This window comes from Prorops nasuta, unplaced genomic scaffold, assembly GCF_024137725.1.
Source record: "Prorops nasuta isolate Cenicafe-Biocafe unplaced genomic scaffold, Cenicafe_Pnas_1.2 PNAS00001, whole genome shotgun sequence".
Taxonomy (NCBI): domain Eukaryota; kingdom Metazoa; phylum Arthropoda; class Insecta; order Hymenoptera; family Bethylidae; genus Prorops; species Prorops nasuta.
Genome location: NW_027116798.1, coordinates 12829389 through 12843252, shown reverse-complemented (window position 1 = coordinate 12843252; position 13864 = coordinate 12829389). Strand labels below are relative to the sequence as shown.

General features: G+C 31.9%; 2 protein-coding genes across 2 annotated transcripts in view; one reads left to right on the top strand and one right to left on the bottom strand.

The window, feature by feature from the left end:
* Nucleotides 1-13864, top strand: part of LOC136779621 (leucine-rich repeat-containing protein let-4) — a 1178420-nt gene that overhangs the window by 86950 nt on the left and 1077606 nt on the right. The gene's annotated exons all lie outside the window — the stretch shown is intronic.
* LOC136772396 (uncharacterized) lies at nt 6561-7799 on the bottom strand. Its single transcript, XM_066725351.1, has one exon. The coding sequence runs from the start codon at nt 7797-7799 to the stop codon at nt 6561-6563; it is 1239 nt and encodes a 412-aa protein (XP_066581448.1).

Here is a 13864-nt window from a genome sequence, read left to right as displayed (position 1 = left end):
CTGGAGCCTACTCTGACACTGTTTCGCACAAACTGTTTTTTCTTTAAACTGATGTGGAATTTAACTGTCCGATAGGTTATATCATATATACAAACAATTATCCAGGAGACAATAAAACTTTCTTATTACTACGATTAAAGAAAAGTAGATGAATATTTGCTAATCGCTACTTAATTTTCAATTATAATAGAAAAAAAGTATTAAAACCAAATATTTATCTACGCTTCCCTAATCAGAGTAGAAAAAAATTATTATTATCTGCAAAAAAATTATTTAATTTCTTATAAGTATAACATTGAGTTTTATAATATAATATGTAATATATTTTTTGGAACTTAGTGAGATTTTATTTGATTGATTTATAATAACGTGTTTATTGTGTCATTGTGCAGGCTTGAGTTGTAATATTAAATAGATGAAATCAGAAATAATATCAGTTTGCCATAGTAAGAGCCATAATGCAAAGTTAATGGTGAGAGTTAAATCTAAGGAAAAGGTGGAGAAATTAACAAATTTGGAGGCCAATTCTTGATAATGAAAGGCTTGCAGGTGATTTTGGGCATAAACTTTTTGAAATATATTTAACTCAATTAAATAATAAGTATAATGAACACATCATCTGGAAGTGAAACAATGAAATGAAGTCATCATTTTAATGTTTTCCATGCGATACATAATACAGTGAATAAATTTGGGAAAATGAAAGCAATATATCTAAAATAGAGGCTTCTATTGCATTAATTTGTGTCTTTTCTAGTTTATATTGATGAAAGGAAAATACAAATAGCACTAGTTTGCTTGAAAAAGGGCCCTGATTCATAGTTGATATTTGGAGTAACAGTTAAGAAAAAGGGATGAATTTCTAAGCAAATCCTTAAAAGTGAAGGGCTAGTAGATAATTTTGGGTATACAATTTTAGAATTAAAAATCACATAGTTGATGAAAATTATAACAAAATCATGTGGATCTGTAAATATGAAAAGAATTCATGTTTGCAATATTTTACATGTGATGGAGCATACAGTGAATAAATTTAGGAAGCTGAGAACTGTATATCTAAAAAAGAGAGGCATCCATTGCAGGAGTTGGTGTATTTCCTAGTTTATATTAATGAAAGGAAAATATATATGGTACTAATGTGCTCGAGAAAGTGCCATAATGCAAAGTTGATATTGAGGGTGACAGCTAAGGAAAAGGTGGAAAAATGAGTAAATTCATAAGAAAATCCTTGAGAGGGAAGGATTTGCAGGTGATTTTGGGCATACAATTTTGGATTTAGAACTCATATAGTTGATGAAAATTATAACAAAATCATGTAGATGTGTAAATATGAAAGGGATTCATTATTTCAATATTTCACATGCAATAGAGCATACAGTGTGTAGCTTCAGGAAACTGAAAGCAGTACACTTAAAAAACTTAGGCTTCCATTGTATTAACTGGTATATATTTTACAGTTTATATTAATCAAAAGAATAAATAAATGGCACTAGTTTATCAGAGAAAGAACCATAATGCAAAACTGATAGTGAGAGTAGCATCTAAGAAAAAGGTGGATTTAAGGTAAATTTAGAAGCATATTCTTGAAAGCGAAAGGCTTTAAGGTGATTTTAGGTAAAAAATGTTGGAAATATATTTCAAACAGTTATTGTGAATACTATGTTAAAAGCCTTTAAAAGTGTAACTATGATAAGAATTTATCATTATAATATTTTGTATTTTATTTAATAGAATAATAAATTAATATTTTGAATTAAAACTTTACATTATGGAACGATGAGAACATTGGAAAATATTTTGTAAGATTGAATACGGAAAATAATTGATTAGTTTGAACTTCTATATTCTTACAAAACGTTATAAGATCCCACAAAAAACAAGCTTCGCTTGTAAAGAAAGGACGGCAAGTACATAAGTCGTATCTAGCATAATTAATATAGTAATATAAAATATTTTAATTAAAAAAAATAGTGAAATCCAAATGCTAGGCAAGTAAAAATTATTGTCACCATGATGAAAGTTAAAATTTGGAAAAAGGCAAATAGTAACACAAAAATTACTTGCTAGGCCGAAATATTCAAGTGTAAGTTGCTATCTTGCAATTTAAGTGTTACTTCTCATAAGTTAAAAATGTGGCTATTTAATACGATTGCATACAACGGGCCACCGGCAAGTAATTTTTGTGTTACTATTTTCCTTTTTGCAAATTTTAACTTTCATCATGGTAACAATAATTTATACTTGCCTAGCATTTGGATTTCACTATTTTTTTTTTAATTAAAATATTTTCTATTACTATATTAATTATGCTATATACGAATTATGTACTTGCCGTTCTTTCTTTACAAGCGAAGCTTGTTTTTTGTGGGATATAGTGAACAGTAAGTCTACGGTGCTATAGTTGCAGTGAGAAAAACGAGATCTACACATTTCTTTCAATACAACCGTTTTACATGCCGCTCAAGCGATTGGCATCTTTTTAGTACATAAAGTATAGATATTGTTTTATACAGATCGAAGCTTTTATTCATGACCTAAAGAATTATAAAATATTCTGATTGATCTGAAAATCTGTAAAATTATTGATTAATTGTCTTTCTTTGCCAGAGTTAACATTTATGATAAGTCCATTTTAAGTGCCATCTTGATCGATGTATACTTTCGTACAAAAGACGAAAAAGGTCATCCTTTCCCTCCTTCCTCAAATGATTACCAGTCAATAGAAGAAGATAAGTAGTATATCTATGTCACCGCATCGGGTGTACGTATTTTTGAACAAACTTTTTCCCTAGATGTAGGGGAGGGGGGTAAATTTCAGAACGTACTTTTTCCACTAGATGTTAGTGGCGCCGCCTGGCGGTGAGTATAGTAAATTTTTAGGTGGCGGCGCCTGGCGGCGAGTCTAGTAAATTTTAGTTAGTGGCGACGCCTGTCGGCGAATTTTGTAGGCCCGTGGCGGCGCGGCTGTCGTGCGCGCGAGGGCCCCAGCCCCCGCTGCAGCCCGGGCTGTGATAGGGTGGTATATTGAAAAGTATGTATAAAAAAAGTTTGGGGGGGGGGGGGGCGTCGGTATTGCCGGGAGCGAGGTAGAGTTTTTTTTGTCCCTACCTCTGTGTTACTCTAAAAGATACTGTGAACTAATGGTTCATACTTGTAAGGTGGTGTGGCCGAGCGGTCTAAGGCACTGGTATAAAAGAAACCAGTATAAAGTCCCCCTACGATTGTGTAGGATACTCGTGGGTTCGAATCCCACCGCCACTGAAAAATTTTTTTCTCTCTCTCACAAGGTCATCACGCGTGTGCATGCGTTAGACACTCCTTTTAGGAAATTTTTTTTGTGAAAGAGTGAAAGATAGAGATGGTGAGGGAGAGAGAGAGAGGGGATTAAATACTGCTAATTTCCAGATATGCGTACGTTCCATCCTGTTAATCTAAAAAAAAAATGTTTTTCGTTAATAACATAGATTTTTATGTGATATTGCACATCCAAAAACACGTGTAGCTCCTTCTTTCCTCTTCTTCCTTCAATGAGGAGTGTGATAATCTCAATCACAAAAATCAAGTGAAGAAAAAAAAATGAAAGAGGAGAAATATAGCTTTTCTACCTTTTTCTCTTCATGAGAGAAAAAGTGTGATAATACCCAATGAAAAATCATGTGAAAACAAAGGAATGAGAGAAGAGAGAAAATTCATTAATCATGTAAAATTATGTCAGCTTTTTCCTCTTTACCTATCTAAACTTCTGCCGTTTATGATAAGAAGCTGACGTATAAATGTGTGATAAAAGAGAAACATTATGCATCGCTGCTGCTGTTGCATGGACAAGTTAAAACTGTGAATTAAGATATAATAAGTGAGCAAGTTCTACGAATTACTGCTGTGAACAGTGATTTAATTGAATAATTTCAAATTTAGTTTTACTGCTGATTAATTCGGCAAAATATTAAGTAAATGAATTCTGTAGCTCTTTGATCAGACCTATAGGATGAAAATCCATAGCTTTACGGTTTTGATTCAGTCTATCACTGAATATTACTGTATAAAGTTGAACATGGTGAATCTATGGAACATACCAACGTATGATACAACATCATTGGAACTATTGGAAAAAGAACCATTACCTTCGCTGGAAATACCAGAAGAATCATTACCTTTAATAAATCCACCAACTCCACCTCCACGACCACCAACACCAATGCCACGATGGCTATCATTTGAATTTCATTCGCAACCATCGCCAATATTATGGGAATTACCAATTTCATCTCCTTCACCACAACCATCAATATCATCGGAATTAACAATTCCATCTTCTTCACAACCACAACCACCACCACCACAACCACCACCACCACCACCACCACCATCAACATCTTAAGTTAGTTTTCTAAGAGTAAGTAAAAAGAAAGGAAAGGGGGGAGTGAGGAGGAGTAGGAAAAAGAGATTAAGTAATTTAAAACTTGAATAGAATTTATTATATATATTTTTTAGATTATGCGTGTGTGATTTACATTGATAAAGTGAAAAAAATTACATACATTGATTATAGACATATATATTAATGTATCTGTTTGAATCAATATTACATAAGAAAAAATAGTATGTCTTAATAATCAGATATTTTTTAATTTATCTTTATTTTTTTTGTTTTTTTACCGATGACGATGGTTTATTTCTTGATAATACAGTTTTTGCATTCCTCTTACGATATTTTCCAGCAATAGAATTATTTTTATTTTCTTCAACAATTTTATTCTTATTTTCCTCATATAGCAATACTTCGTCTTCGGGATTGATGTATTCTACCTCTTCTGTGTCATCCTCTGCTGTATCATCATTATCATCATCATCATCATCATCATCAGCACCACCGTTGTCACAATCGTCGTCGTCGTCGTCACCATTTTCAACGTTTACTTTACTTTGTCGACAGTTGTTCTTATTAATAACTCGCTTTTTCGTCAATATATTTAGAGTCATACTTTTTGTAGAATCAACATACATGACTATATCTTTTTTACATTCATGCAAAATGTTTATCAATTTATTCAATAAATCCTGATCATTGCACATAAGAATATTTTGCAACCTCATTGGTAGAAATAGCGAATAATCATTATTCAATTCAAAAATTATTTTATCACCAAGTTTAGTTTTCACATTTTTTATATCGTTGATTATATATTCACCTTCGTTTAAATCAGACCATCTTATATTAGGCAAATACGATTTCATGCTACTGAGAATATTGTTAATCTCTTCCAACCACTTCATGATGATGTATGTAGTAGAATTATTTTTCTCTATACTTTATTCTTTACTAAAACACACACAGCTATCGTTTTAATTGATAGAGTGAGGAAAAAGTGGTATTGAATTACTATATATATAAAGTAGGTGGTATATCCCTACTCTTTCCCCTCTACTTCCTTTGCACTATATTCATCCTTCTCCCTACTCCTTCTTATCCTAAATCTTACTACAAGAATATGGGGAAAAATTGTCAAGTATAATAGTATATGACCGTAGATAAAAAACTCAGTTCTAGCTCAAACAATCTAGTTTACCCATTCCACAAAGCCTACTCTTTAATCATTTTTTCTCCTTTGACCTTTCTCCCTCTCTTCCTCACATTAACTTGTTGAACCTCTTCTGAAAGAGAGAAATAAAAGTTTGTGTATGTGTGTATATATTTTTGTTTTTACATTTTTTTTTTCTTTAAAAAATGGCATTTATGTTGATTGATGGTACAATTGTCAATTTATCAACGGAAATATTTAACAATGAACAGCGGTGTATAATCAATGAATTAGAATTTTTAATAGAGTTATGGCTTAGCGATTTGTCTGATGATAAAATGTTTTATTATAGATCTGGTATTGGGATATATCAGTTAGTGAAGGAAAATGATGAAATCAATTTTCGAAAGCTAGTAAGTAAAAAATCATTATATGCAAATAATTTTATACATAAATATTTTTTTCTGTTCATAGATAAATGACCATACTAAAAATGTGAATTTTAATATAAATGATAAAACTTTTAATATACCTTATGAATTAAGTCAATTAAAATCTGAAGATATGGAGATATTGATGAAAATTATTACATTTTATTCCGATAATAATCTACAGCAATTTTTCCGTTATTATAAATTTGGAGTTTATTACAAATTTTTAAGTCCAGAGCATATAATGCGGACGGTAAATATAAAAGAGAAAATATTAAAAATTTTTTTTTTTTAATATCAATTTCTTTTTATAATCGAAACTGATTTTTTTTACAGGATGGATACAGTGCTGTAGACACATATTATTTTTTAATTGACAATGACGAAGATCGTAATTTTATCAAATGTTGTATTGAGAATGAATACGGAATAGAATGAAGTTAATAGTATCAATGATGAAAAAGAGAATGATTTAATCATAAAAAAAACACGTAAATATATATCTAAACATAAATATATTGTATTTAAAACATGAATAAATATTACATATTCAAGACATTTTTTTACCTATCTTTTCTCATGAAGAAAATACATATTACATCATCATTTTTTATATTAATTTACGTACAATACCACTTAATGGTTTATATTCAATAATCTGATCATGAATAATTAAACAATATGCGCTAGTATTCTCAGGTATATTAGAATCACACTCAAATTCTATCTTAATATCTACAGTACCACTTTTAATTGATCCGTTTTGATGAGAACAGTCAATCGCAACAAATGGACCATAGTCTATAAAATTTTCGAAATTAAGCATAGGCATAATATACTTTGATTCAGTATTATAATACGAATTAATAAATTTATAATACATATCATATAAAATAGCATAGTTATTATTGGCAAAACTAAGATTTAATTTATCGTAGGGATATGATGCGGAATTTAAATATAATTTTAAATTTCTCAAATTACAATGATCAAATTTAGCCATACTCTTCTTTACATTATCTTTCCTATTGGTTTGAAATGCAAATACTATAAAACGTGGCTTTTCTAATTTTGTTGAAACTTTTACTGACCAAGAATGGTTTTGAGTTTTGAGAAGCACAGGATATTCATACAATTCCCATGAACGATACGTCATTGTAATAGGATGATCTTTTTCAATAATGTTTAAAAATTGTAATTTTGTATATTCTTCCAACGTAATATGAGGTATTTTCCACTGAATTTTCGATAGTACTAAGTCTACTTTAACATTAATATTATCCATTGTACAATAAACAGCATTAGAATCATTGCGCGATCTTATTAGTATGAGTTCATGACGTGCATTTACGATAACACGTTTATAATCATCAAAAAATCCCATTAATTTGTTCAGCGGTATGCAAAAGCTGAAGTATTGGAAATTCTTAATTGGATTTTTACTATTAATATCAAACGATGCTGATTTCAAAGTTGTACTCTCATGTGATGATAATAATGCATAGTTTCGCAATGTAGTAGTAATACCTACATTTTTACAACGATCCACTTCAACACCATTCAATTCATAACGTATTTCATTAAACAAAAAAGCAACTCCATTTGAATCCAAGAACAATTTATTCTCATCAATAGTGGCATTATTAGCAGCGATTGCATATACATCTCCTTCAATAAACAAGAAACTTTCGCTTGGTAACACAACGAGGTCCTGTTGTTGGATAGGAATGCGTATTTCGTCGTTGTGGTTGAGTGATGAACTCACATATGGATTGTAAGAGTGTATTTCAATGTTATTGATACGGTTATCGTAATGAGGTGTTTCGATAAAGTTTAATAAATCAACCATTATTTCTTCTTATTTCAACACTTTTAAACCAATTGATTTTAAAAACTTTTTATTTTTAATATTCAGCTTACTCTGTCGTTTTTTGATATTTCTTCGTCGTCCTCGTCGTTGTTGTGTTGATTTCGAAGTTTTATTCCAACTAATTCCTGAAGTTCGTGGAGATTGTAATTTATATGTAAAATCTTTGTTGTAAATTAACATTTTCGTAGATGGAGTCTAATTTTAATATCTTCACCACTGAGATCTACAATATCGTTATCTTGGTCGACAATGGAAACAGTTAAATTATCAATTACCTTCACGATTATCGGCAGATAAATGTCATTATTTGGTGTTTTCGAGATTTTATATCCCGGCTCAACGTTTGGAAAAAATTCATGAATAGTGTGCACAAGTTCACCATTATTGTAGGCTCCTGCAGTTATATTCGTCATTATTCGTATAATATTTATTTTCAATATATTCACAGGCATGTCAGATGCATGTAATTCATTAGCTTTGAGGACTCCTCTTTTTTCCGAAAAATCCAACAATTTTCCTATATTATTTTTTTTACTAACGGGCCATTCCACGTCAAAACAGACAGATTTCGGAGTACAACACCGATTTTTTTTTAAATATGTGTTAATATATAAGAAAATATAAGACTTTTGGCGCTAGTTTGAGTCAAAAATCTTTTTTCGTTTCGGAGATACGAGCTGTCAAAGTTTGCAGTTTTACTGTTTTTGGTAAAAACACGTAATCTTTGAAAATTTATATCTCCTAAACGAATAAAGATAGAAGACTCTGGCTGGAACGAGTGTACTCAGAAAGAATCATACTTTATTAAAAAAATATAAAAAAAGACAGTTTGTTTTAATTGGTTAAAACTATTAACAATTAAAATAAACATTTGAATTAACAAATGTGTTGTCATGCTCTGACAATTATAAAAAAATATCAGGAATGTTCCTTGGAATGTCCTCTACAAAGAAAAAAATTAAAACGCGTATACTCTCTTGGTGTTCATAGTGAAAAAAAATATTTTATCACGACGCGCTCGGCCAGAAGCGTCGTTCGAGCGACGTAAACCGGTGAAGCGCATGCGTAACTGAGCGCGACTAGTCTCTACATGTCGGAATCCATCAATCTATGAATAATGCGAGCTAATAACATGTTTCAATTGTTTGTTTATGTTTTTATAAATATTATAAATTAACAATATATTTATTATTATTCTGCTTTATAAGCAGTCGTTATTTATTTACAAAATAATTAGCAATAAGACATTTGAACATGGCATTGAATATACAAATTATATACTAATTTATATTTACATATTTTATTAAATTATGGCAGAAGAAAATATTATGAATATGAAATTTCTGTACTGAAAATATTTAACAAACTTTAACAATTGTATAATTATCTGATTGAGGAAAAGCTTTAGTTTGTAATTGTGTCTTTGAATCTATCGTTAAAAATGCACGATAATTTCAAGTTCCTGTAACTATTTTTACTTTTCAAAAAAATCTCGTTTAAATTATTTTAATGCTTATTAAAACACTTCGTACGAGATTTTTTTGAAAAGTGAAAATAGTTAAAGGAACTTGAAATTATCGTGCATTTTTAACGATAGATTCAAAGACACAATTACAAACTAAAGCTTTTCCTCAATCAGATAATTATACAATTGTTAAAGTTTGTTAAATATTTTCAGTACAGAAATTTCATATTCATAATATTTTCTTCTGCCATAATTTAATAAAATATGTAAATATAAATTAGTATATAATTTGTATATTCAATGCCATGTTCAAATGTCTTATTGCTAATTATTCTGTAAATAAATAACGACTGCTTATAAAGCAGAATAATAATAAATATATTGTTAATTTATAATATTTATAAAAACATAAACAAACAATTAAAACATGTTATTAGCTCGCATTATTCATAGATTGATGGATTCCGACATGTAGAGGATAGTCGCGCTCAGTTACGCATGCGCTTCACCGGTTTACGCCGCTCGAACGACGCTTCTGGCCGAGCGCGTCGTGATAAAATATTTTTTTTCACTATGAACACCAAGAGAGTATACGCGTTTTAATTTTTTTCCTTGTAGAGGACATTCCAAGGAACATTCCTGATATTTTTTTATAATTGTCAGAGCATGACAACACATTTGTTAATTCAAATGTTTATTTTAATTGTTAATAGTTTTAACCAATTAAAACAAACTGTCTTTTTTTATATTTTTTTAATAAAGTATGATTCTTTCTGAGTACACTCGTTCCAGCCAGAGTCTTCTATCTTTATTCGTTTAGGAGATATAAATTTTCAAAGATTACGTGTTTTTACCAAAAACAGTAAAACTGCAAACTTTGACAGCTCGTATCTCCGAAACGAAAAAAGATTTTTGACTCAAACTAGCGCTAAAAGTCTTGTATTTTCTTATATATTAACACATATTTAAAAAAAAAAAATCGGTGTTGTACTCCGAAATCTGTCTGTTTTGACGTGGAATGGCCCTAACGTCAACATCATATTTACATTTAATTTCACTTTTCAATATATTATTATTAGCACGTATGATTAATACATCATCTATACTATTATCCGCATCATCATCATTTAACTAATCAAAAAGAGCATCTTGTAGATATTCATTAATAGCGCGAAGCTCATACAATCCATGCGGAATTTCGATTTTTTCCTCAATTTTATTTTTTTCATAATAAAATGTATTATTCGATGAATTTATATTTTGAATTGTATTAAAGATATGCAAATCAATCAAGCCAAGCTCATATTTCTCATCACTAATATCTATTGGTGGATAAAAATTAGCGTTCAATATTGAAGAATTACCCGAAAGCGTAATTGTTAAAGAATTCATTATTAAAATAATATATATATAGACACCAACTCTAATTATTTAATTATTTTTTTTTTAAATTTAACACAACTGACCACATATTGTTTGATTGTACGACTGATATTTATTATAATTATATTCAATTTTTATTTCTTTATTGTACCCATTTTTATCACGATGGAAATACTGTATTAATTCTATTGGTGGCTGCAAATTTCCAAAAGAATCAAAATAATCTATGTTTTTACCATGTTTAATATAACTCACCCAATGAGTACCTAAACCTTCGTAATTATCTAAATTGATAATTCCACATTCATGTTTGAATGGAAACGGTTGAAGTTTATTGCGCATAAATACGCCACGAAAATTTTGTATATTTTTACACATATCGAGTAATTGAAAATTTGTTGTTAATCCGCTTATTAGTTCTTTTTTCTTTTTCTCCCTCTTAACTTTTTTTTCCATGCTTTATACCACTACCACGTTTATAAGGTGTTAGATAAAGACCACGACCTTCCATGGCTCTATTATGACGTTGTAATTCATCCAACTGTTTACGAGCCTGCTTTGCTTTATTCACTGCATTCGCTACACCAGCTGCACCTCCAACTAATGATCCTATGCACCCAAAATTGGTAGAATAGGTAAGAATCCACCACATTTTGCAACTTTTAGTTTTCTTGTGTTCTTTCTTTTTTTCAAACCCATTCCTACTTTTCTTTTTACATTCATTGCAGCCCAAGTTGCTGCTGAAGCAAGTCGTTCGCCAAATTTAGTGTCTTTAGAAAAAACTATTTTTTTAGCCTTCTTTGCAAAAATTTTATCCGCTTCGTGTCTTTTCAATAATTCTTTACTTTGAGAATATGCAATTTTATGTTCTCGATATGCAGCATTAAGTTGATTTATACCTTTTTCACCGCGTGATAATCTTTCCCGTAATCGTGTTCCGGGTCCGCAAAATTGATATCCTGGTACGTGAAGCTCAAAGGGAAGATTCTTTATTACACTATTAACAAATCCTTTACCTTTCTTTATTAATAACATATAACCACAATTCAATGTTATTTTTCGAAAAAAATTATTTTTTTTGTTTAAGAAATCTCATATGATTCAGTGAAAGATTTCAATGAAACTAATTTTTTTTTAATATGATTTATATATATATAGAGGGACCGCCAGATAAAGTGGATCAGGCGAAAATGAGTCTAAAATCGCGATGGCGGACAATCGGTATATGATTGGTTGATTGGACAGAGAGGGAGAACAAGACGAATAAATGAATCGCTGTTACCCTCCCTCTGTCACTCCTATTGCCCTTCTTTTCCCCGCTGAATTCATTTGTCTCTTAAAGAGACAGAACTGGAAAAAGGAGAGAGAGAGAAACAATGTACTTCTGACTTCTTTCTCTTGCTCTCTCATACACACGCTCATTTATTAAGCTTTTTATCAACACAGCCCAAAGTCGGACTCATTCAGCAGTGCTGATAATAAACGAATATACTGTATTATTTTTAATTAAATCATTTCATATTTGCCATCTTTTCCGCACCACCTTGCGGTAGATAACTAGGCGCGTTTTTTTTTTGAAGTGGTATCCCCGGCAGGCCTAATCCACTATCATAGTTTAACGTGGCAATTGCTCAAAGTTTCTACCTCTTACTTCAATGCAGCGCTGGGCTCTTCGGCAAATATCCTGGGTTGCACGATGCACCATGTCCGACGTGAGTGTGCTGAAGGCCGCAACTATTGCTTCACGTACCTCCGCTTCTGTACCCTCGCGTCGATGTTCCACTAGATTCTTTATGTGCCCCCACAAAAAGAAGTCTAGTGGATTTAAATCTGGTGATTGTGCTGGCCAATTGATAGGCCCACCCCTGCCGATCTACCTGTCCGGAAATTGCTGGTCCAACCGCATGCGTGCTAGCACATGGTAGTGCGCAGGAGCTCCGTCGTGCTGAAAGATAATTTCTTGCCGAATTTCGAGAGGCAAGTCTTCCAGCAGCAGCGGTAGGATCTCCTCAATAAACGTTGCATAAGCGTGTCCATCGAGTCTGCTCGGAAAGAATATTGGTCCAATCTACGAAACAATACAAAAGATTTATTATATTTGTAATTGCAAATTTAATATTGTGATAATTTAATGCTTCAAACATACATAGATTAAACTTACAACTTTGTCTCCTATCAGCCCCGCCCAAACATTGATACTCCACTTATACTGGAAGGCGCCGATTCTCATACCATGGGGGTTTTCTGTAGCCCAATGAATCGAGTTTCTACTATTAAATACACCATTGGGTGTAAAAGTCGACTCATCCGACCACAGAATTCGCTGGGTGAAGCGATTATCGCGCCTGTATTGGGCCAGAAATCCTAATTGACAAACAATAAAAGGATAAAAATAATATGAATTTATGTTGAAATTTATGCTTAGGCTAAAACTTTGGCGATCATCTTACCTTCGCAGAAGCAAACTCTCGGCAGATAGTCTCTGGGCAACAATTGATGTACCCGTTGCAAATGATAGGGATGATAACCGTGTTTACGCAAAATGCGTCGTACGGTAGTGACACTGATTCCGCACTCCGCTGAAAGTCGAGCGACACATATTTGCGGATTCTCGTCCACTCTTTGAAACACCGCTTGGATGTTTTCGGAGCGCATTGGTCGCAATCTTTTGCTCAAATTCACCGATCCACTTCCCATGAACCGTCTCACAACTCTCAAAATTACGTTGTAATTTGGGTGATGCCGTAGAGGATACTTTTCTCTGTATAATCTTGCGGCCTCCCGCGCATTTTCCTTTGCTTCACCATAAGCCAACACCATGTTGCAATATTCCAATTGGCTATAACCCATGACTTTCTCTTAACGTTTAACACGTGATCACGATCTACCACAAACGCGGTGAAAATATGTTAAGAATTGAAACGTTGGAAAAACAAAAGAACATCTTTTCATCGCGTTTGTGGTAGATCATGAGCATGTGTTAAACGTTAAGAGAAAGTCATGGGTTATAGCCAATTGGAATATTGCAACATGGTGTTGGCTTATGGTGAAGCAAAGGAAAATGCGCGGGAGGCCGCAAGATTATACAGAGAAAAGTATCCTCTACTGCGTCACCCAAATTACAACGTAATTTTGAGAGTTGTGAGACGGTTCATGGGAAGTGGATCGGTGAATTTGAGCAAAAGTTTGCGACCAA

What these genes read in the sequence shown, in the direction of transcription:
- LOC136772396 (XM_066725351.1), bottom strand. Translation starts at nt 7,799, where the DNA reads ATGGTTGATTTATTAAACTTTATCGAAACACCTCATTACGATAACCGT.